Genomic DNA, 21,937 nt, shown 5'->3' with positions numbered 1-21,937 from the left:
CGTACCAACCTAATTTAATGTATGCAGAAGTGTCATTTCTAGTGTAAATTTTAGCCGGGCGTCGGTGATGGCAGAACGTACTCTACAATAATAATAATAATCGTGCATTTTCCACGTTCGTTTTTTCCTTTCGCGAAAATGCCTCGAGTTAAAGCATCACCGAAAAAGTGTATAAAAACCAACATAAACCAGCCGAATAATTCCTGGGTGTTCTTATTAAAAGGTAAAAAGAAATCGGCTGGCTTTCTTTTGTGCGAGTTTTTTTTTAACCAATCAATTTTCCCGGGATCGTTTATTTTCTATCCTCTTGTTTTGATGAAGCAATCAATCCAAACAATAATTATTTCATTCATTCAGAATACTCTACATCCGAATAAAACCCGTTCACTTTATTTGTTTACAAGTTTACGCGATTGTTTTTATTACTTTTTTTTAATTTTGAATTAAGCTCTAATTATTTCCGTTTAGGTGAAGCTTTAGAATTATCTGAACAATATACTGGAACTGGAACTCCCGATATCGTTACTTTAAGGCATCCTAATACTGGGGAATCCGCCGTTTTTTTATTTTCACCGGCCAATAACTCTGTACAAGAAATTTTAACGTTTTCCGAAGGGAAGAGATCTTGGTTTATAGATGAAAGTGTTAAAAGTGATGGGAAAATGCACCTCTCTACTCCAATAGATCCAATATTTTTAGGTAAATACAATTTTAATTCTTTTAGTTTAAAATGTCATAAATAAAATTTTAGGTTATGTTTTTGTCATTAATCAAAATTAATAGCGTTTTAATAGAACAACTTTTAATATTTCTGATATTTTTATGGATTAAAATTTATGTTGATATTATCAATATCCTCAAAAAATATATATTTAATTTAATTAATATTTTATATTTATAATTTTAATTTGACAGTTAATTCAACTACCGCCATCTATTAATAGAAATACTAATTAAATTAATATTTATAAATCAAATAATATTAAAGAATAATTATTAATACAATTATTGTATTAATGTAGAAAAGTATTATTTTAAATTAGATCGTTTATAATAATAATAATATGTATTTTTTTTTTCAGTTTTGCCATACTTAAAGAAATATTGCAGCACCCAAGCGATCCCTTTAGATCAATTATTAAGGGATGAAGAATATCCAGAAACAGAAAGACTGTTGAAATCTAGCGGATTAAAATATTTGAATCTAATTGCAGATAGAAAAGTAAATTATCCTACTGGTGTGAAGTTATCCATAAATCCCAGCTATAAAATTAAATCGTTCTTAATTCTGTAACCAATATGATTTGGGTCACCAAATTTCACATATGAGACTCTCTTACCCTCTAGAACAGTTTACAACCCCCATTTGGTAAAAATAGTATATTATTATACTAGCGTATAATGAGGGCTATTATTCACTAAGGTTAAGTTTCAACTGAGTGAATAATAGCTCATTATATGTAAGTAGAATACTATACTTTGTCCATGACTACTATTGAAATTGATTCCATAAATTTATTTTTTTAAATAAATTTTTGAATAAAGTTGAAACGTCAATGTGACACAAATTTAGTGTTACCAACTGTAACCAACTTCACAACAATTTGTCAAAATTAAATGTCAATTTTATTATGTCAAACCTTTAAAAGGTCCTAAAAAATTAAATTATATTGATGTTTTTTGAAATTTTGACAATTTTCAACTCCCACCCTTGAAAAAGGGATGATTTCACTCTGATAAACCGCGGATGGGACTTTGGGGGTGAATTTGACCCCCATGGGTACTTCTGAAATTGATGAAATTTTAGAATGGTTTAGAGCGTTTAGAATGGTTTTTGAGAAAAATAATTTGTTAGGCTCTATACATATATAGCGCGACGCGAACTTTAGGGGAGAGTTATTTAAAGGGCACTTCTGAAATTGATGATGTTTTAGCCATATCAATTATCCTTGTGAATGTGTTTTTTTAGGAACCAATCATGATGGTCTACCCCACCCATGTATGGATTATAATGGTGAATCTTGACTGAGTAACTTACACTTTTAATTTTTGTTCTCTGCTCCATCTGCAAATGATACTGGTTTTATGGTATCAAAATTTGTGGCTATACAAACACATTTGTTATCATTCCATTTTACCAGCAATATTTTGTTTTTGCTATCAAATCTTTGATCATAAGATTCTGGAGCTAACTTTTTGGACTTTTTGTAGCAGTTAGCAATTTCAAAATAACTCTAGTGCCAAAAAGTTTTGATTGTGATCCGCTTTCCTTGCCAGTATAAGGAAAAAAACAATACCAATCCATCTTCGCCACAAAGTGCCCAGAGTTTGTAGCCAAATCGTATTGGTTTACACTTTATGAACTGTTTTAGTATGTGGTGATTGTAATATCTTACAATCATTTCATCTATGGACAGATTTTCTTGAAAAATACCAAAATTTTGAAAGCTTGCATTTATTATCTCTAAGAACGGTCTAATTTTAAAAGATTTATCGCCCTTACTTTCATTACTTTTCTGAAAATGTATCAAAGACTTCATTTGAAGATAGGAATTTCTGCCCATAGCATTTTTCACAATAGGTTTTCCCAAATCGTCGTCGTCTGACCAATAATCGCGCTCAGGGATTTGGGTATATGTTCTACATGGCATACATTTACAGAAAACACCTGTTGCATCCGCATTGCATACATTTCTAATTATTTCAGCTAATTTTGCAGGAAATTCTTTAGCTGCCAGAACATCTGCAGATCCAATTCCCCCCTTAATCTTTATACAATGCAACGCGAGTCTTTGTAAAAATCTATTCTTCCATCCTGTACTTGCAGAAAATTCAAACTTGGTTTTTTTTCTGGGTCGACTTTTGTGGTTCCATTTCTTTAATCTGGTTGTAGATTCTTAATGCTATCTGCTTGATATTATTTCGTCAACCCCGGTATTCCCCGGTTTTTGAGACATATCCTGCATCCATATTATCACAAAATCCATCTTCGCCACAAAGTGCCCAGAGTTTGTTACCAAATCGTATTGGCTTACCCTTTATGAACTGTTTTAGTATGTGGTGAACGTAATATCTTACAATTATTTCATTTATGGACAGATTTTCTTGAAAAATATCAAAATTTTGAAAGCTTGCATTTATTATCTCTAAGAACGGTCTAATTTTAAAAGATTTATCGCCCTTACTTTCATTACTTTTCTGAAAATGTATCAAAGACTTCATTTGAAGATAGGCATTTCTGCCCATAGCATTTTTCACAATAGGTTTTCCCAAATCGTCGTCATCTGACCAATAATCGCGCTCAGGGATTTGGGTATATGTTCTACTTGGCATACATTTACAGAAAAGACCTGTTGCATCCGCATTGCATACATTTCTAATTATTTCAGCTAGTTTTGCAGGAAATTCTTTAGCTGCCAGAACATCTGCAGATCCAATTCCCCCCTTAATCTTTATACAATGCAACGCGAGTCTTTGTAAAAATCCATTCTTCCATCCTGTACTTGCAGAAAATTCAAACTTGGTTTTTTTTCTAGGTCGACTTTTGTGGTTCCATTTCTTTAATCTGGTTGTAGATTCTTAATGCTATCTGCTTGATATTATTTCGTCAACCCCGGTATTCCCCGGTTTTTGAGACATATCCTGCATCCATATTATCACAAAATCCATCTTCGCCACAAAGTGCCCAGAGTTTGTTACCAAATCGTATTGGCTTACCCTTTATGAACTGTTTTAGTATATGGTGATTGTAATATCTTACAATTATTTCATTTATGGACAGATTTTCTTGAAAAATACCAAAATTTTGAAAGCTTGCATGTATTATCTCTAAGAACGGTCTAATTTTAAAAGATTTATCGCCCTTACTTTCATTACTTTTCTGAAAATGTATCAAAGACTTCATTTGAAGATAGACATTTCTGCCCATAGCATTTTTCACAATAGGTTTTCCCAAATCGTCATCGTCTGACCAATAATCGCGTTCAGGGATTTGGGTATATGTTCTATTTGGCATACATTTACAGAAAACACCTGTTGCATCCGCATTGCATACATTTCTAATTATTTCAGCTAATTTTGCAGGAAATTCTTTAGCTGCCAGAACATCTGCAGATCCAATTCTGCAGTCTTTGTAAAAATCCAATCTTCCATCCTGTACTTGCAGAAAATTCTGGAAAAAAAATTCAAAAAAACTTTTGGGTATCTGGTTGTACATTCTTAATGCTATCTGCTTGATATTATTTCTGTCAACAGGTATGGGTTTTTGAGACATATCCTGTATCCATATTACCAGAACCTTTTCCATTTTCAATTTTGCAATATCTCTTGTGTATGATGCTGGATGAGCACTTAATTTAGTCCCAGCAATAACAGATTTTCTAGCCGCGTTCTCATTTTTGTTTCAATATGGAGTTCTGTAACTTGATGCGTGCGCTTAAAATCGTAGAAGTTAAGGGTAACGGTGTTTTGATGGTCGATTTAAATCGCTAAAGGCACTCTCTAAATCGTCCTAACATTTCATCACTTTCAGAAGTGACCATTGAGGTCAAATTCACCCCAAAGCCCGCGTCGCGCTATATCTGTATATAACCTAACAAATTTTTTTTTTAATTGGGGTTGGGTTGGGTGTAATCTGTTCTTGAGGGTAATAGTGTCCTGTATATGAAATTTGGTAACCCATATCGTATTGGTTACGAAATTATGAATGATTTAAGTTAATGGATAACTTCACACCAGTAATTATCCTAAATGAATTTCATTTAATTTAAATTATTTTCTTCTATGTTTTAGGGAGATGATGATTTAAATGCCTTTAAATACAATGAAGAAAAAACATTAGCATGGCTTAAGAAAAAAACAGAACGAGTGGCAGATATATTAAAACAAAAAAATATTCACGTAACGGGCGGGGCGGCATCCGCAACATTTATAAAAGTTTCATCAAAAGGTGAAACCCCCGATAACAATGCATATCTAAGGTACGCAGCCGGAATCGTGTCCGAATACTTAATGGACGATCTCAGTCAGAAATTGCTCAAATATTTGAATTTGCCGGAAGAGACGCAAACGGGTAGTTTAAAACGGAAAAGCATCGTTCCGGAGCAATATCCGGACGCGAAACGCGTCAAATCGGATGAGGACGCGATGAAAGGCTCGAACGTTTTAGACTTGAGTAAACCCGAGCAGAAAGTTTCGGCGAAATCCACGCAATCAATCGCGAAAGATAAAGCTAGAGCGAAAGCCGCCATAGGCACGAAAAGTATTACGTCGTTTTTTAAGAAAACTTGAATTATGTTGGGGTAAAAATTAGTATTTAATATGGTAATTTTTTTTATTGTACAGTTTTTGGTCCGTGGCTAAATATTAAGAAAAAAAATTATTACAAAACGAATGCTTATCGCACACAATTTTTTGAAACGGTGCTGTTTTTTTTTTGTATTTATAGTTTTCTTTTTTATTAAGCTTCCTAATAAACGAGACTTCCATTTTTATAGTTATACATATACTTGTTTTTTTTTTATGATTTTTTGATTGTTTTTTTTTTAAATCTATTTATTAAATTATCTACACTCACTCAATATATATTTTTTTTTTTGATTAAGGCCCACTTTTACCACCTCTTGATAAATTTATCCGATAGATAATTACCATGGTTACAGCGGTTTTAAGCGCTCTCATTGGCTAAGAGCGCCAATTTATCTATCGGTTAAATTTATCAAGAGGTGGTAAAAGTGGGCCTAAGACTATTTATTAAAGTATTACTTAAGATAGTGTTTTTTTTTAATTAAATCAACACTCAAAAAAAAATTAATTAACAAGTATTTAAGTACTCATAAATAAATATAAGAATTAATTTCTGTTATCTAATTAATTAATTATTATAAACTCGCAATGCATTTCAGATCTCTCAAAGACTGAAGTATATTTAATAATAATTACTTGTTTATATTAGTTTAAAATTAAGAAGTATCGATATTAATAATCTTAATAAAAAAAAATTAATAAAATATCGATGCTTCAAATTAAAGGAATTCTCTTTGTAAATAAGTAATATTGGTGGGTATCGTTGTTGCTGTACGTTTGTTGCGTCTAAACTAAAAGAAAAATAATTTTTTCCTTTGTAACTTTTTCAGGGACGAATTTAAAACTAGAATTAACATTATCACCAGATTTAACGCTAGAAATAGAACTAGAAACTCTTATATTTGACTCAAAACTAGAACTAATACTACCACTAGAACTAGAATTTTCTAGTTATAGTGCTAGTTCTAGTTTTACTTGTTATTTAGATTCAAACTTGTTACAAAACACTTTTGAAAAGTTCTTAACCTAAATGTTTCTAGTTCAAAATCTAATATTAATTCTAGTGAAATTTGTTAGTTCTAATTTTGGTTCAATGTTTTTAATCTTTTTTGATTGAGTTAAATTTCTTTTGTGCCAGTTACGGATCTTGTCTTTAATTTCCAGTTCCACTAGAACCTAGTTCATATCGAATAGTTGTCAATCGTGAGCAAAAAAAAATTATAATAAAAACGGATAAGTCAGATAAAGATAACTTGTTCCTATGGTCATTGCTGTGGCCGCAAAAAAATCTTAATGTTTAAATGAGTGTACTTAATAATATTAGACTGCTAAAGAATGGAGAGGGAAATAAATTAAAAAAAGATTAATTAAGAAAAAAAAATCATCTTGAAATGTAGGTTAGGCTGCAATAAGATGAAATTGTTCATCTCATAAACTTTAACGTTATTTTTTTATTGTGTACATTTTTGGAACGTTAAACATACTTTTTATTACTTTAATTTTTTTTTTTTTTGTTTTATTTGTTATATCCCATTCGTTTTATTACAATTATATATACAAGCTGTGTACTCTCTTAAAATATATGATTAAAAGAAAGATATATTTTCTTTTATTACTTCAAAACATCTTAATCGGTTTTTGTGCTACGCCCAACCACTTTCGGCATTTTCTTATTTGCCGAATCCTCTAACTCTTTTTGTTTATAGTAATGCGGTGCTACCTCTAACAACCATTTACTTTGAATTTCGATTACTTGTCGCATAAACTCTTTCGTTGTAAAGACTAATTCGTGATACAACACCCAACGTGGCAACTCTTCGAATAAAGAACTGTTTGGATGAATTGAAACGGACTAGAAAATACGAAAATATTAATTACCAAAGAAACGAAAAAGAATTGGTGAAGGAGACGGAGTGGATTTGAGGAAAAGGACAATTAGTGGTTTAATTGTTATTTTATAACCTGAAAAAGTTTCATTTCTTAAATCCCAAATCGTTATATTAACTTAGAATTTTGTTTGTTTTCTCTCTAATATTATAGATCTTTTAAAATGTAACATGGATATCACCTCGTCCAACATCTATAAATATAAAAAAGTCAACAAACGTATTAACATCGTCAAAAACCACATATTCTTTGTTAACTCTTGTTTAAGAGAAAACCTTACACATAATTTTGCCTTAGTTAAATCTAAAAACATCAACATTAAACAAAGAACACAACTCGAGAGAGGCATATTAAAGAAACAAAGCAGAAAACACTTTCAGTCAATCGATTGTCTCTATACAAGTGGTTATTAACCACCAATGTGGTTATTGATGATTTCATAAAAAACAAAAATTACACCTTTTAAGAACGAGAAGATTACATAATCAAAATTCTATCAAAAATGCCCACCCTAAGTTACATGAACCAAATTACTCAGACTAAGAAAACATTTTATACAAAAATAATGACAATTTAGCTGATGCAAATAAACATAACAGACTTAAATATACTACCAATCTTAGGAACATAATTTAAACTCAACCAGACATCCATTTAACGGCCATAGAGATTAACTGTATCATCAACAAATTTTCCAATCGCGACAACATAAAAAATAACATCATTCCTATTCTGAAAAGTTATGAAAAATCATGTTGCAATAAAGGGAGGAAGAATAATATACAAAACCTTAAATACAATAAAAAAACAATTAATTTCTTAAAAGAAAATGGTTATAAAGAGATTAAGGGCTTCCAGGAATTTTTAAACTCGCATCTTTTTTGACATTTTTAGGTTATAAGAAAATGTTAGTTTTAACTCAATACTATTTTTCTCAATATTTTTCTAATTCAACCCCACGATTATTATACAACGATTTAAACAGAAAGCTTTAAGCTTCAATTTAAAATAAGTTTCATTTCTTAGTTTCAATAAACACGGCTTTCAGGAATTTTTGAATTAGCGTCTTTTTTGACACTTAGATTATGCGAAAATGTTAGTTTTTGCGCCAACATAAAAAATGACATCGTTCCTATTCTGAAAAGTTATGAAAAATCATGTTGCAATAAAGGGAGGAAGAATAATATTAAAAACCTTAAATACAATAAAAAAACAATTAATTTCTTAAAAGAAAATCGTTATAAAGAGATTAAGGGCTTCCAGGAATTTTTAAACTCGCATCTTTTTTGACATTTTTAGGTTATACGAAAATGTTAGTTTTAACTCAATACTATTTTTCTCAATATTTTTCTAATTCAACCCAACGATTATTATACAACGATTTAAACAGAAAGCTTTAAGCTTCAATTTAAAATAAGTTTCATTTCTTAATTTCAATAAACACGGCTTCCAGGAATTTTTGAATTAGCATCTTTTTTGACACTTAGATTATGCGAAAATGTTAGTTTTTGCGCCAACATAAAAAATGACATCATTCCTATCCTGAAAAGTTATGAAAAATCATGTTGCAATAAAGGGAGGAAGAATAATATTCAAAACCTTAAATACAATAAAAAAACAATTAATTTCTTAAAAGAAAATGGTTATAAAGAGATTAAGGGCTTCCAGGAATTTTTAAACTCGCATCTTTTTTGACATTTTTAGGTTATACGAAAATGTTAGTTTTAACTCAATACTATTTTTCTCAATATTTTTCTAATTCAACCCAACGATTATTATACAACGATTTAAACAGAAAGCTTTAAGCTTCAATTTAAAATAAGTTTCATTTCTTAATTTCAATAAACACGGCTTCCAGGAATTTTTGAATTAGCATCTTTTTTGACACTTAGATTATGCGAAAATGTTAGTTTTTGCGCCAACATAAAAAATGACATCATTCCTATCCTGAAAAGTTATGAAAAATCATGTTGCAATAAAGGGAGGAAGAATAATATTCAAAACCTTAAATACAATAAAAAAACAATTAATTTCTTAAAAGAAAATGGTTATAAAGAGATTAAGGGCTTCCAGGAATTTTTAAACTCGCATCTTTTTTGACATTTTTAGGTTATACGAAAATGTTAGTTTTAACTCAATACTATTTTTCTCAATATTTTTCTAATTCAACCCCACGATTATTATACAACGATTTAAACAGAAAGCTTTAAGCTTCAATTTAAAATAAGTTTCATTTCTTAATTTCAATAAATACGGCTTCCAGGAATTTTTGAATTAGCATCTTTTTTGACACTTAGATTATGCAAAAATGTTAGTTTTTACGCCAACATACAAAATGACATCGTTCCTATTCTGAAAAGTTATGAAAAATCATGTTGCAATAAAGGGAGGAAGAATAATATTAAAAACCTTAAATACAATAACAAAACAATTAATTTCTTAAAAGAAAATGGTTATAAAGAGATTAATAAAGACCCATTAAATTCAATAACAGCTAAAACTAAGAATATCATCAATAAACATAAGAATATTATCACAAAACTTGGTCAAAACCTATATTTTTTAATGCCTATGAACTGCTTCATACCACAATTCTATTCTCTCATAAAATTCCATAAGGATAATTTACCTATTAGGCCTATAACCACATCTTTTGACTCTCCTACCTCTAAAATGATTGATTTTATGTATGGCATTTTTGAACAAATTGATTATAAACCAATACACTCCCTGAAAAACTCATTACAACTCATCGAAAACTTAAAACATATTACACCACATATTAACAATAATACACTGTTATTCTTCGATGTGGTCAATCTATACACAAATGTTGATACCACTTTTACTTTAAAAGCGATTGAAGACATATTCTTTCAACATTTTAAAGATAAAATCATCACTGGTGACTTAATTAAAATACTTAATCACATAATTCTTTTCATTTCTGGATTATTAGATGATTTGTATTTAGATAATATTGAAAAGAACTTTATTGTTAACTCAAAAAATCTGTTCTTTAAGAATATCATAAAATGGTATAGATACGTCGACGACATTATACAGGATGATTCAAAAAATCGCTGACAGACTTCTAGGGCAGGTAATACATCAAAAATTAAGATGAAAAGTCTTAATATACATGGGATCGCAAATGCCTCCTTAACGAGATATAACGGGTCAAAGTTTCTTTAAAATTAAACATTATCTGCAATAAAAAGCCCTTTTTTAAAAATATTTTCAACTCCACTGCCAATTTTGTCAAACGGGCAGTATTTTCGTGTAAAGTGATCATTTATCTATCAATTGGTCTCTTACAAAACTTTGATTAAAGCAACAGTTTTTGATTGAATTAACAAATTTTCTACAAACGTGTTTTTCTTAAAAACCATTGCTTTGATCAAAGTTTTGTAAGAGACCAATTGATAGATAATTGATCACTTTACACGCGTAGAGAGCAATGACGTAGATAATATTTTCAAAAAAGTGCTCTTTATTGCAGATAATGATTAATTTTAAAGAAACTTTGATCCGCTATATCTCGCCAACGAGGCATTCCAACCCCATGTATATTAAGACTATTATAAGACTACATATTAATTTTTCATGTATTATCTACTCTAGAAGTTTAGAAGTTTTTTGAATCACCCTGTATGTGTATGGAATGGAAATAAATTCGATCTTGATAATATGCTATCTTATATGAACAACATCCACAAGAATCTTAAATTCACCTTGGAAATAGAAAAGGACTGCTTAAATTTTTTAGACTTAAAAATACAAAAAATTGACAATAATCTTAAATTTGACATTTTCAGTAAGCCTTCGTCTTTAAATATTGTCATCCCTTATGATTCTTTTCATACCAACAACTACAAATTAGCTGCGTTTCAGGCCTTTATTGTCAGACGATTAAAATATCCTCTAGGCTATACATCCAGACTAAAAGAACTAAATTTTATTAATAGATTAGCAACAGAAAATGGTTATCCAAGTTGTACCATCGATAAATTACTGTATAAAAACCTCATAAAACTAGACCTTCCAGGTCTAGTGTTAGTTCTAGTTTTACACTATCACTAGAACTAACACAAGACCATGGATAAACCCGAATATTTCTAATTTTCGGTCTAGTGTTAGTTCTACTATTAACGCAGAATCTATTGACACATAGTCTATCTAACGACAGGTAGTCAGTCATTATGCATCGAAAGCCTAAGAAAAACAAGAGTACTTCATCCGAAAATATACGTTGTAAGTTGTAATCTCTCTACAATTTCAACCAACCGTATAAGGTCATATTTAGTAGCAGGGATGATTGGGCGAAAGGAGGGCCTCAACTAAAAAGAGGAGCCCTAGCCTGGTACACCGATGCTTCAAAGACAGTAAGATCTGGAGTAGGCATGGGCATCAGTGGACCAAATAGCCACATCAAATTGCCCCTCAGCTCGGACTTAACAATTTTCCAAGCAGAAGTTCTTGCTATAAACTTCTGCACCGCTTTGAACCTACAGAAGGGACAAAAAGGTGCATCCATAAACATTTTCACAGACAGTCGTGCCGCCTTAAAGGCAATTCAGGCCTACACGTGTGGCTCCGCACTGATCAGAGAGTGCACCAACAACCTGAGAGAACTCGCTAGGGGCAATGATGTTACCCTATGGCAATGAGAAGGCCGACAAGCTGGCCAGCAAACACGCCCTTCATTGGACCCCAACCTGGATGTGGACTACAAAAAAGACACCTAAAACAAATAATCAACAACTGGGAGGCTTCAAAGATAGCCTTACGCTGGAAAGAACTTCCAGGTCACAGACAAGCGAAGAGTATGATAACTCCGTCGCAAAACAAAACCAAAGAGGTTTTATGCCTCAGCAAAGGGGATCTAAGAACGCTCTCAGGCTACCTAACCGGCCATGTGCCCCTACAATACCACCTCTTCCACATTGGACAAGCTGAGGATCAAACTTGTCGACTATGCAACGACGAGTCAGAAACTGCTGAACATATACTGTGCAATTGCGTCGCCAGAGGCCGTCTAAGGCACAACGTCTTCGGTAAAACTTCCCTGTTACCTACTGACATAAAGGTTCAAGACCTCAGGACAATACTAAGGTTCATTAAGGACCTACATTTGCTCTAAACCTTTGGAGGACTAAAGTTACAATAGATCTTATAGGTCGCGGTAACGAGAGGGGCCGCCCTCCTCAGCCCGGCAGCAATAATAATAAGTTGTAATCTCACCTAGTTTAGTAAAAATAACTTTACTTTTAAGTTTATCAGATTGATTTTGTAGGTGGCTATAAAATAAACAATTTGTAAGGTTAGGTGATGACCGGTTTAATAGGAAAATGCATGGTTAACATTGCTTGTGACGTCACAAAACAATTTTATTGATGCAAAAATTGACATTTTTAGATTTGGTTGAGTTTAAGAATTTTTTACCAACAAAACGAATATTCATGGAAACATAAAATTATAAAGTTTAATTCTTGCTTTATAAACTTAAAATGTTTCTTTCTTTAAATCCCAAATCATTAGTCTAGAAACTTTTAAGTTATAATGTAAAAAATTGTCATTTGCAGCTTGTATAAAACACATCAATTTGAATTTGGGTCAAGTACTAAGTTGGAATAGCTTATTGAAAGGTTTGAAATAAAATTTAAAAGCAAAAAAAAAAGTAATTACCTGATTATGTTTAACGGTTTTATAACCACCACCTTTAGATAATCTTGCAACATGATAAAAATATCCAGCTGTTATTGCTTTTCTTATATTTTCAGACTCTGTCGCATTCGATACCATATCAATTTCAACTCTTTGCATAAGACCAACTAATTGTTCTCTCACATCTCTTGCTCTCCTCATCGATCTAAAAATTGTATTAAAATTTTAATAGTTTTATTCTGGTGTTAGTTCTATTTTTAATTTAATTTACCGGTATTGAATAAAATTTTCATAACACCATTGCGTAGAATAATCAGTATCTCTCCATTGATTATAAACATTTAATAAACTCAAATGATCGCCGGCTAAATCATTAAAATTTTTTCTTGCAGTATCAGCATGAATTATTTTATCTTTTGGTCTATAAAACACTGCGCTATTAACCGATAACATTGCAGCTATTGTTACAATTTCCTCCGAACATTTATACCTAGAAATAAAAATAAATTAACTAAGTCATAACAGATTTTATTAAATTTACTTTTCCGACGCTAAAATCATTTTTGCCATCATAGGATCAACAGGAAACTCGGCCATACGTCTCCCTAACTTAGTTAATTCTCCATGATGATTCAAAGCACCCAAAGCATACAATTGTTCTAAAGCTAAAACCAACGTTTCGTGAGGGGGTGGATCCAAAAAATCAAAATGAACCAAATCATTAATTCCTAAAGCTTTTAACATTAACACAGCATTCCCGAGATTAATTCTTTGAATTTCCGGGATTGTATTATCTTCTAATTCGTTTTTAAACGACCACGCTGTATATAATCGAAAACATTTCCCCGGTGCGACTCTCCCCGCTCTTCCTGCACGTTGATTTGCGGAAGCTTTCGAAATTGGGACTACCATCAAACTTTCCATTCCAGTTCGAGAATTAAAATGGTTTTGTTTTGCGAAACCGGGATCAATAACGTAAATGATATTATCGATTGTCAGCGAAGTTTCCGCAATATTTGTTGCTAAAACAACTTTTCGAGCACCCGGTGGGGTTGGATCGAAAATTTTCGCTTGCATGTCACTTGGTAAATTTGCGTAAACAGGTAAAATAAGTAATTCTTTTAATTTTGATCCTAAACGTCGAACGCGATCTTGTAAGAGTTCCTGACAAGTTTCAATTTCTTCCTGACCGGTTAAAAAGACTAAAATGTCTCCTAATGGTTGCGTTGCGTGTATTTGCAAAACGGAAACGACACAAGCGTCGACGTAATCGGCTTCCGGCGCCCGTGTGTAATATATATCAACCGAAAATCGCCGTCCGGGAATACGAAAAATCGGGGCGTTATCAAAAAAATCTGAAAATTTTTTCGCGTCTAACGTAGCGCTTGATATCAATAATTTTAAATCGGGTCTAAATCTCGCTATATCTTTTACTAATCCAAATAAGATATCGGTGTGAAGCGTTCTTTCGTGGGCTTCGTCGATTATCATAACGTTGTAAGATTCTAGGCTAGGTTCAGATAAAAATTCTCTGTGTAATGTTCCGTCTGTCATGTATTTTATTACGGTTCTTTCCGTTGTGCAATCTTCGAAACGAATCGCGTAACCAACTTCATTTCCTAATTTAACGTTCATTTCTTGGGCTACTCGGGCTGCAACTGACATTGCAGCGACTCTTCTTGGTTGTGTGCATCCAATCTTCTTACCTAAACAAAAAAAAATAGTTAAAAATTACTAAAGGAGAAAAATTGCTCAAAAAAGAGATGTAATCAAACGAAAGATTAGCTGTAGAAGGCAGTTAAGGAAATGCAAGATGGGCAAAAATGAGATGATAAGATGAATATGTGGTACAAGACCCTCCGTGAGGGTGGAGAAGATTTAAAGCAATCTATGTAGAAGCTACTAGTCTTCTTCTTTTCTGTCAAGATTCTTCTTTGCCTTTTCAATTTTTATCCTCTTTATTCTATTATTAAGCTCTTTCTAGTTTACTTGCTTGTTTTCACAAAATAAATAAAAAAATTGAAATGTGGAGTAGATAAAAAGATGTTTTGACTCATCTTTTAACCCTTTGTGTCCCGATGGTACTTTAAAGTACCGGTAGTTTTCATTTTTAAAAGAAAGCATTGAGCTTTAATTTAAAATAAGTCTTATTCCTTAATTTCAAGAAATACATCTTCCAGGAATTTTTAAATTAGCATCTTTTTTGACACTTTTAGGTTATAAAAAAATGTAAGTTTTATTTTAACATTTTATCTCTCAATATTTTTCCAATCCAACCCAACAATTATTATACATCATTTTAAAGAGAAAGCTTTAAGCTTTAATTTAAAATAAGTCTCATTCCTTAATTTCAATAAACACGGCTTCCAGGAATTTTTAAATTAGCATCTTTTTTGACACTTTTAGGTTATACCAAAATGTAAGTTTTGTTTCAACATTTTTTTCTCAATATTTTTCCAATCCAACCCAACAATTATTATACATCATTTTAAAGAGAAAGCTTTAAGCTTTAATTTAAAATAAATCTCATTCCTTAATTTCAAGAAATACATCTTCCAGAAATTTTTAAATTAGCATCTTTTTTGACACTTTTAGGCTATAAAAAAAATGTAAGTTTTATTTCAACATTTTATCTCTCAATATTTTTCCAATCCAACCCAACAATTATTATACATCATTTTAAAGAGAAAGCTTTCAGCTTTAATTTAGAATAAGTTTCATTCCTTAATTTCAATAAACACAGCTTCCAGGAATTTTTAAATTAGCATCGTTTCTGACACTTAGGTTATAAAAAAATGTAAGTTTTATTTCAACATTTTTTCTCTCAATATTTTTCCAATCCAACCCAACAATTATTATACATCATTTTAAAAAGAAAGCATTGAGCTTTAATTTAAAATAAGTCTCATTCCTTAATTTCAATAAACACGGCTTCCAGGAATTTTTAAATTAGCATCTTTTTTGACACTTTTAGGTTATAAAAAAATGTAAATTTTATTTCAACATTTTATCTCTCAATATTTTTCCAATCCAACCCAACAATTATTATACATCATTTTAAAGAGAAAGCTTTCAGCTTTAATTTAGAATAAGTTTCATTCCTTAATTTCAATAAACACAGCTTCCAGGAATTTTTAAATTAGCATCTTTTTTGACACTTTTAGGTTATACGAAAATTTAAGCTTTGTTTCAAAATTTTTTTTCTTAATATTTTTCCAATCCAACCCAACAATTATTATACATCATTTTAAAGAGAAAGCTTTGAGCTTTAATTTAAAATAAATCTCATTCCTTAATTTCAAGAAATACATCTTCCAGGAATTTTTAAATTAGCATCTTTTTTGACACTTTTAGGTTATAAAAAAATGTAAGTTTTATTTCAACATTTTTTCTTTCAATATTTTTCCAATCCAACCCAACGATTATTATACATCGATTTAAACAGAAAGCTTTAAGCTTCAATTTAAAATAAGTTTCATTTCTTAATTTCAATAAACACGGCTTCCAGGAATTTTCGAATTAGCATCTTTTTTGACACTTAGATTATGCGAAAATGTTAGTTTTTGCTCAATATGTTTTTTCTCAATATTCTATCAGATTTTCGTCGTTCTGTAGCTACAGGCCTGATAAATAAATATTCAAATTTACTGCGTCCACGAAAATGTCGTAGCACAAGTTCAAAAAAAAGAGGAAGTTGTGAAAATTGTTCTGCCAAAGCTAGACCCCACTCAAAATGTACTGCGTGAAATGTTTATTTGTTGTAATGAAAGAAGAAAGATCTGTTTTTCTGAATATCATAATGTGATTTAGTGCTACTCTCAAGTACCATTATCCCCCTGGAATAGGGGGATTGCATATTTTGCTAAAATTGATTCCAAAGGCCTAGCGTTTTAATTCTGTCACAAAGTTTCAAAATTTTTGACTTTTTGGGATACAGGATTAATTCAATTTAAATCATTTTAGGTTATCAAAATTGACAAAATACTATGTCAAAAGATAAATGTTATTCCAAGTACTTTTTAAAAGCTAAATCAAAATTACTCAGTCTTTGAATCATTCTCAATTTGTAAGTAAGCATGCATAAATATGCTTTAAACAACGTTTTTTGCTGCTGTGGGGATTTAAGAAAAGGAACTATCGTAATTGCTTGCATTCACATGGTACTAATTTGTTTTAATATAAATTTAATTTGACCCTTGATTAATTTAGATTCTTGCATTATTCTTTTTGGCACGCCTAACTATTTCCCTTGAAGACCCCAACTCGGGATTATTAACACTTTCGACAATCTTGTTGTTATCATACATGATATGCAACAATGTCGTATTTTTTAGAGCGGTGGAATTAGTAAGTATCAACATTTTTAATCAATCTAAATTAATTCACATTTCTAAGTCTAGTTCTTCGAGGTCTAGTGTTAATACCAGTGGTAGTTCTAGTTTTAATTTAATTCAATTTATTTATTAGGAACAACCTAATAACATGCTTAGCTGGTTAATATTAAACGGATCTGTCTCATTTAACGGAATTTGGGTTTATTCCGCAATCGCATATACTCATACAATTTATGCTTTAATTTTGACAACGGTGTTTTGTAAGATTTACTTTAAATATCACAAAAAATATTGAACAATTTTTTTTTAGGTATATATTTTTATTGTGTAGTCGTTGTGTTTAGTTATTATTGGCACTTAAAATACGATGCTGATTATGATTAATTGACAATTAATGTCATTATTTAAATTCTAAATTAAAATTAATATGATGGATATATTGAAATTAAATGGTTGTTGTTCGTTAAGAAAAGCTGTTTATATCTGGGCTACTTATAATCTTGTGAGCATACCAAAATAATTATAACGATAAAAATGAATTTTTTGCAGCTTTTTCATTTGGTGATATTAATAAGTTTATCTTTTTTGATGAATATGACGTCAATATCATCTAAATTTCACGATTTTATGAATTTCATAGCTGGACCTAACATACCAATATTATGTCTACTACGATTTTTGTACACCGGAATTTTAATTTACATAGTTTTTGATCTAATTTTTGTAATAGGAATCTTTAAAGTTATTAAAACTATATCGTCATCATTACAATAATTCTTAATACAATAATTCTAGAATCGCAAGAAGAAATTATTAATCTGGGTTATTTTCGCCGGATCGATATCATTTTCAATGCTCCTTTTTACATTAATAACAATTCCTATAATGATTGTTTATCTTGGAATTTCAAGAACGTTAATCGTTTTACTTTTATTTCCATATTATTGTAAAGAGATTAAAAGTTTTTTCAACAAACAAAATGATTATAAAAAGTTTTTAGTGCTTGAATTATACATGGTTTTGATTACTTTTAGTCACTACACGAATATTTATTGATTTCAATGTCGAATTGAAATCAATTTGACACGTATTTTGTCACTGTGACAAATAGAAAATAATTTTAAATATTTAAAACATCCAATTGAGAAAATTTTAAGTATGATAATCGGATTGACTCGTTGGAGCCAACATGAACAATGATCAGCATTCTATTCAATAAGTGCTGCTGTTGTTCGACGAAAGTGGGTGGTCAGGTATGGGGCATGGTTCACTTGGTAAACACTTTTTTTTTAATTTTTATAGAAAAATGTGTTAAATATAACATTTTTGCTAGGCTGTGTCTTTTTGTGTATTGGTTATGGCGACGGTATATTTGGTAACTACGGAAGATCAAAATGAGTGGAAAGTGTACACTGCACCAATAATAGCATGCAGTGTTTACGCAATATTCGATGTTTTTCTGTTAATCGGATTATCCAGAGTAAGCTAAATAATTAAAAAAAACTTCTTATAAATTAAAAGTCCTTTAAATCAAATTTAGGATATATCAAACATGATATTGGCTTGGTTAATATGGAATGGTTCTCTAACAATATGCATGCTATGGTATACGCTTTTAATAATCATCACGCTAATATTCACTGAACCGTTACTGGTTTTAGGGGGTATATGTCCTGGTGTATATCTATGTGAGCTTTAATTCCTTCAAAAAAATAAACAATATTAATAATTGTCTCATCTATATTCCTTTTTTTGTTTTAGTTGTAGAACTCTACTTCTCATTAATAATACTTAGTTATTATGTAGAGATTAAATATCCACCTGGAAGTGTTTTGTATAATCCACGACGACGACGAAGTGTTCAACAATGAGATCGCCAACATTTCCCGAAATCATCATATCATATGTATTATTAGTGCACGTGTTTATTAAAATGTTATGAACTTATGTGTAATTTTATTCAGAAAGAATTGTGTTTTTGTTTGAGTCAAGGCCACATGCGGCTGAGTGGAGTTCATATTATACAGGATGTCTCACGTAACTGGTTCATTAAAATATTTTCAAGATTGCTGCCACTTCCGGTCTACCGGAAGTAGATCATAACTTCGTTATTTTACATGGAACGCTATAGTTTTTATCACACGTTTTAAATGTACGTAAAAAAATGTGTTGACTTTCATAAAACTTATTGGTATAATATAAATAAATATAAATTTGTTATTAAATTGAATTTGGAAATGCAATAAAATACGATAAAATATTTATTTCGTTGCCTTCATCACTGGTGACCGGAAATATGCGGTTTCTTTTGGTCTCGATATGTCCAAAACTAAGAAAATCTTTATCAATTTTTTGAAATTTATCGTTGTGATGGGCGTTACGTTTATTAGGCATCTCTCATTAAGTGTTCGACACGTCCTGTCCAAAAGTTGATTACATTCGCCATCAATACAAAATAAATTTCAAATATCGGCGTTGGAATAATCTGGCGTGATGTTCAATGACTTATACCCGTCGTCAAATGTGGTCAAATGTAACTAATGACAACAATAACACAAACATGGACCAAAAACTGTCAAAATTCTATAGCTTTCTAGTAGAAACCCTGCATTTCGTGCATGTTTTAGTAAATTTCGCAATATCAGGCAAACTACAATAAATAGGTATAGAAATGTTTATAGATAATTTGTAGAGAATTAAATTCCCTTTCTGATAGGCTAAAAAAATATGAGGCGTTCCATTTAAAATTTTCGACTTTCTCGCCACTGAATACGGAGAAACAGTAATTTAATTTTTAACCACCCTGTATAAGATACTCCAATACAACAAATGACAATCTATTTGACAGCATCTGAAGAGTAATCGTGCCAATGTAGATCTTTTTTGATTGAACGTTGGCTGAGATATGGGGTTTTAAAGAGCATGTTGAAATTTACCAAAAAAAGCTTAAAACCAAAATAACTCGAAAACAAAAAACGCTAGGTACCAATAACTTTTATCAAAGTCAACCTATTTTTTACGTACAATTAAACGGTGTAATAAAAACTAGCATTCCATTTAAAATAACGAAGTTGTGGTCTACTTCCGGTAGACCGGAAGTGGCGGCCACCTTGAAAATATTTTAGATCGTAAGTTCCGAATGAACAACCCATGCTACCAAAATTTCAATTCTCTACGAATAGTGGAAAAAGTTCTAACGAACCAGTTACGTGAGACACCCTGTATTGACATAAAATTGACTTAAAACGACGAGGTCGCTTGTGGGAGCGACATAAACCTGATCAATACTGCTGATGCGCTATACTTGTACCTCTTACACTCACTATATGTTGAAGATATCAGCTGTTAAATACACAACAGTCACAATATTGATTACCTAGAAGATATACTATGTGAAACTTAGCCACAAGTTATGTTGGACGATTTTAACTCTAGCTCCTCATTTGCAAGTTCATCAAAAATATTATTTATCAATATTCAAGGGCGAACATTGTGTATTTAAAAAGAGAACAGTACGCCTACACCAACAATGATAAATAAAATGACTTTTTTACCTCAAATTTTCATTGAATAAAGCCTAACTACTAATATTTTCTTTTATATTTATATTCTTACCTCCTTCTGTAAACCCAGCTTCATACAAATACTGAGGAATTTGTGTAGTTTTTCCAGATCCAGTTTCACCCTCAATAATTAAAACTTGATGCTCCTTAACAGCTGCAATAATACGATCTCTAAATGGATAAACTGGAAGGCTCTTCTTTGTCTCTTCAATATCTAGCAGTCTTTTTTCAGATTCTTTTAGTTGTGGTTCTTTAAAATCGGTATCTTTTTGACCTTTTAAGATATTTAAGATTAGTAATTATTTATTTCTAATAATGATTTATTAAGTACCTGAAATTTGCAATGTGTGAATAAAATTAATTTGATCCTCTTCAAATAATAATTCATATTCGTCTTTTTTTCCCTTGTTTTTAGCCCCAAATGAAAATACAGCCGATTCCATTTGTTCCTTTTCCCATTTTTTCTGTTCGGATTGAGGTACTTTTTCTAATTCATCTACTTCTACATAATCTGAAGTTGAGCCTTTACCCAAATCCCTTGGCATATGATATCTGGCAACTCTTTCTAATTTGCTTGCTTCTTCATGTTCTTGAGCTAACTTTAACAATTCCTTTTTGTGTTGCCTATCTTTTAATTCTCTTTCTGTTAATCTAAAATAAAAAATTAAATTGGTATTAATTTTTTTATTGCGAAATATCAAAAAAAAACATACATATCCTCTTCAAATAAATACTCATCATCTCTGATATCATCCTCTAATTCTTGTACTTTACTAACTTTCCGATTCCCCAAATATTTCCTTCTTGACTCTAACCGTAGTTTTGGAATAAGTTTATCCCTATCCTCAAGTTCCATTTTAAGCCTTTTTGCGGCCTCTTCAAACGATTTACGATCAGAAGCATGAACAACATTTCTAACCTGAGCTAAATCCCTTTGCTTGATTCGTTCCGCTAAAGCATCCCTTTCTTTGATATCTTCCAACACTTCTTTCTCTTTTATATCTACATCGGAAGAACCACCGGTATCGTCGTATTTCTTTCTCTTTCCGCTTGTAGATGCCATTTTTAATCAAAATTAATTCTTTCAATGAATTGAATAATTCAAAATGATGAGAAATGTGTTGTTTGATTAAGTGAGGTTATGTTGTTAGTAAACAAAGATGGACGAGTTGAGGTTATAAT

At 31.0% G+C, this 21,937-nt stretch overlaps 3 protein-coding genes across 4 annotated transcripts; 2 read left to right on the top strand and 1 right to left on the bottom strand.

The window, feature by feature from the left end:
- The first annotated feature begins 10 nt into the window (after nucleotides 1–10).
- LOC111424750 (ribonuclease H2 subunit B) lies at nucleotides 11–6,900 on the top strand. Its single transcript, XM_023058413.2, has 4 exons — nucleotides 11–223; nucleotides 469–699; nucleotides 1,083–1,222; nucleotides 4,792–6,900. Exons 1-4 carry the CDS (start codon nucleotides 139–141, stop codon nucleotides 5,287–5,289), a joined length of 954 nt encoding a protein of 317 aa, XP_022914181.2. The 5' UTR covers nucleotides 11–138; the 3' UTR covers nucleotides 5,290–6,900.
- On the bottom strand, nucleotides 6,581–21,929 carry LOC111424752 (lethal (2) 37Cb). Its single transcript, XM_023058415.2, has 7 exons — nucleotides 21,469–21,929; nucleotides 21,087–21,406; nucleotides 20,808–21,029; nucleotides 13,400–14,564; nucleotides 13,130–13,348; nucleotides 12,880–13,063; nucleotides 6,581–7,156 (listed from the first exon to the last, which is right to left on the bottom strand). Exons 1-7 carry the CDS (start codon nucleotides 21,816–21,818, stop codon nucleotides 6,932–6,934), a joined length of 2,685 nt encoding a protein of 894 aa, XP_022914183.1. The 5' UTR covers nucleotides 21,819–21,929; the 3' UTR covers nucleotides 6,581–6,931.
- LOC111424753 (uncharacterized) lies at nucleotides 16,261–19,139 on the top strand. 2 transcript variants are annotated; one of them, XM_071196408.1, is made up of 11 exons: nucleotides 16,261–16,764; nucleotides 16,822–17,018; nucleotides 17,068–17,205; nucleotides 17,326–17,452; nucleotides 17,503–17,694; nucleotides 17,742–17,933; nucleotides 17,988–18,138; nucleotides 18,193–18,466; nucleotides 18,526–18,672; nucleotides 18,733–18,880; nucleotides 18,954–19,139. In XM_071196408.1, exons 2-5 carry the CDS (start codon nucleotides 16,935–16,937, stop codon nucleotides 17,574–17,576), a joined length of 423 nt encoding a protein of 140 aa, XP_071052509.1. In that variant the 5' UTR covers nucleotides 16,261–16,764; nucleotides 16,822–16,934; the 3' UTR covers nucleotides 17,577–17,694; nucleotides 17,742–17,933; nucleotides 17,988–18,138; nucleotides 18,193–18,466; nucleotides 18,526–18,672; nucleotides 18,733–18,880; nucleotides 18,954–19,139. The 2 variants fall into 2 exon arrangements, 1 of the variants encoding a protein (XP_071052509.1); XR_011640538.1 differs by having other exon boundaries at nucleotides 16,645–16,764; nucleotides 17,326–17,445; nucleotides 17,503–17,933.
- Nucleotides 21,930–21,937: the final 8 nt, after the last annotated feature.

This window comes from Onthophagus taurus, chromosome 6 (genome assembly GCF_036711975.1).
Source record: "Onthophagus taurus isolate NC chromosome 6, IU_Otau_3.0, whole genome shotgun sequence".
Lineage (NCBI taxonomy): Eukaryota > Metazoa > Arthropoda > Insecta > Coleoptera > Scarabaeidae > Onthophagus > Onthophagus taurus.
The sequence above is the reverse complement of the archived record's forward strand: the minus strand, read 5'-3'. Positions and strand labels throughout refer to the sequence as shown.

Coding starts and splice junctions, on each gene's coding strand:
- LOC111424750 (XM_023058413.2), top strand. CDS start 139: ATGCCTCGAGTTAAAGCATCACCGAAAAAGTGTATAAAAACCAACATA. Junction 224..468: donor CTGGGTGTTCTTATTAAAAG/GTAAAAAGAAAT, acceptor ATTTCCGTTTAG/GTGAAGCTTTAGAATTATCT. Junction 1,223..4,791: donor ATCTAATTGCAGATAGAAAA/GTAAATTATCCT, acceptor TCTATGTTTTAG/GGAGATGATGATTTAAATGC.
- LOC111424753 (XM_071196408.1), top strand. CDS start 16,935: ATGCATAAATATGCTTTAAACAACGTTTTTTGCTGCTGTGGGGATTTA. Junction 17,206..17,325: donor TTTTTAGAGCGGTGGAATTA/GTAAGTATCAAC, acceptor TTTATTTATTAG/GAACAACCTAATAACATGCT. Junction 17,453..17,502: donor AATTTTGACAACGGTGTTTT/GTAAGATTTACT, acceptor ATTTTTTTTTAG/GTATATATTTTTATTGTGTA.
- LOC111424752 (XM_023058415.2), bottom strand. CDS start 21,818: ATGGCATCTACAAGCGGAAAGAGAAAGAAATACGACGATACCGGTGGT. Junction 21,030..21,086: donor TCACACATTGCAAATTTCAG/GTACTTAATAAA, acceptor ATATCTTAAAAG/GTCAAAAAGATACCGATTTT. Junction 7,157..12,879: donor AAACCGTTAAACATAATCAG/GTAATTACTTTT, acceptor CGTATTTTCTAG/TCCGTTTCAATTCATCCAAA.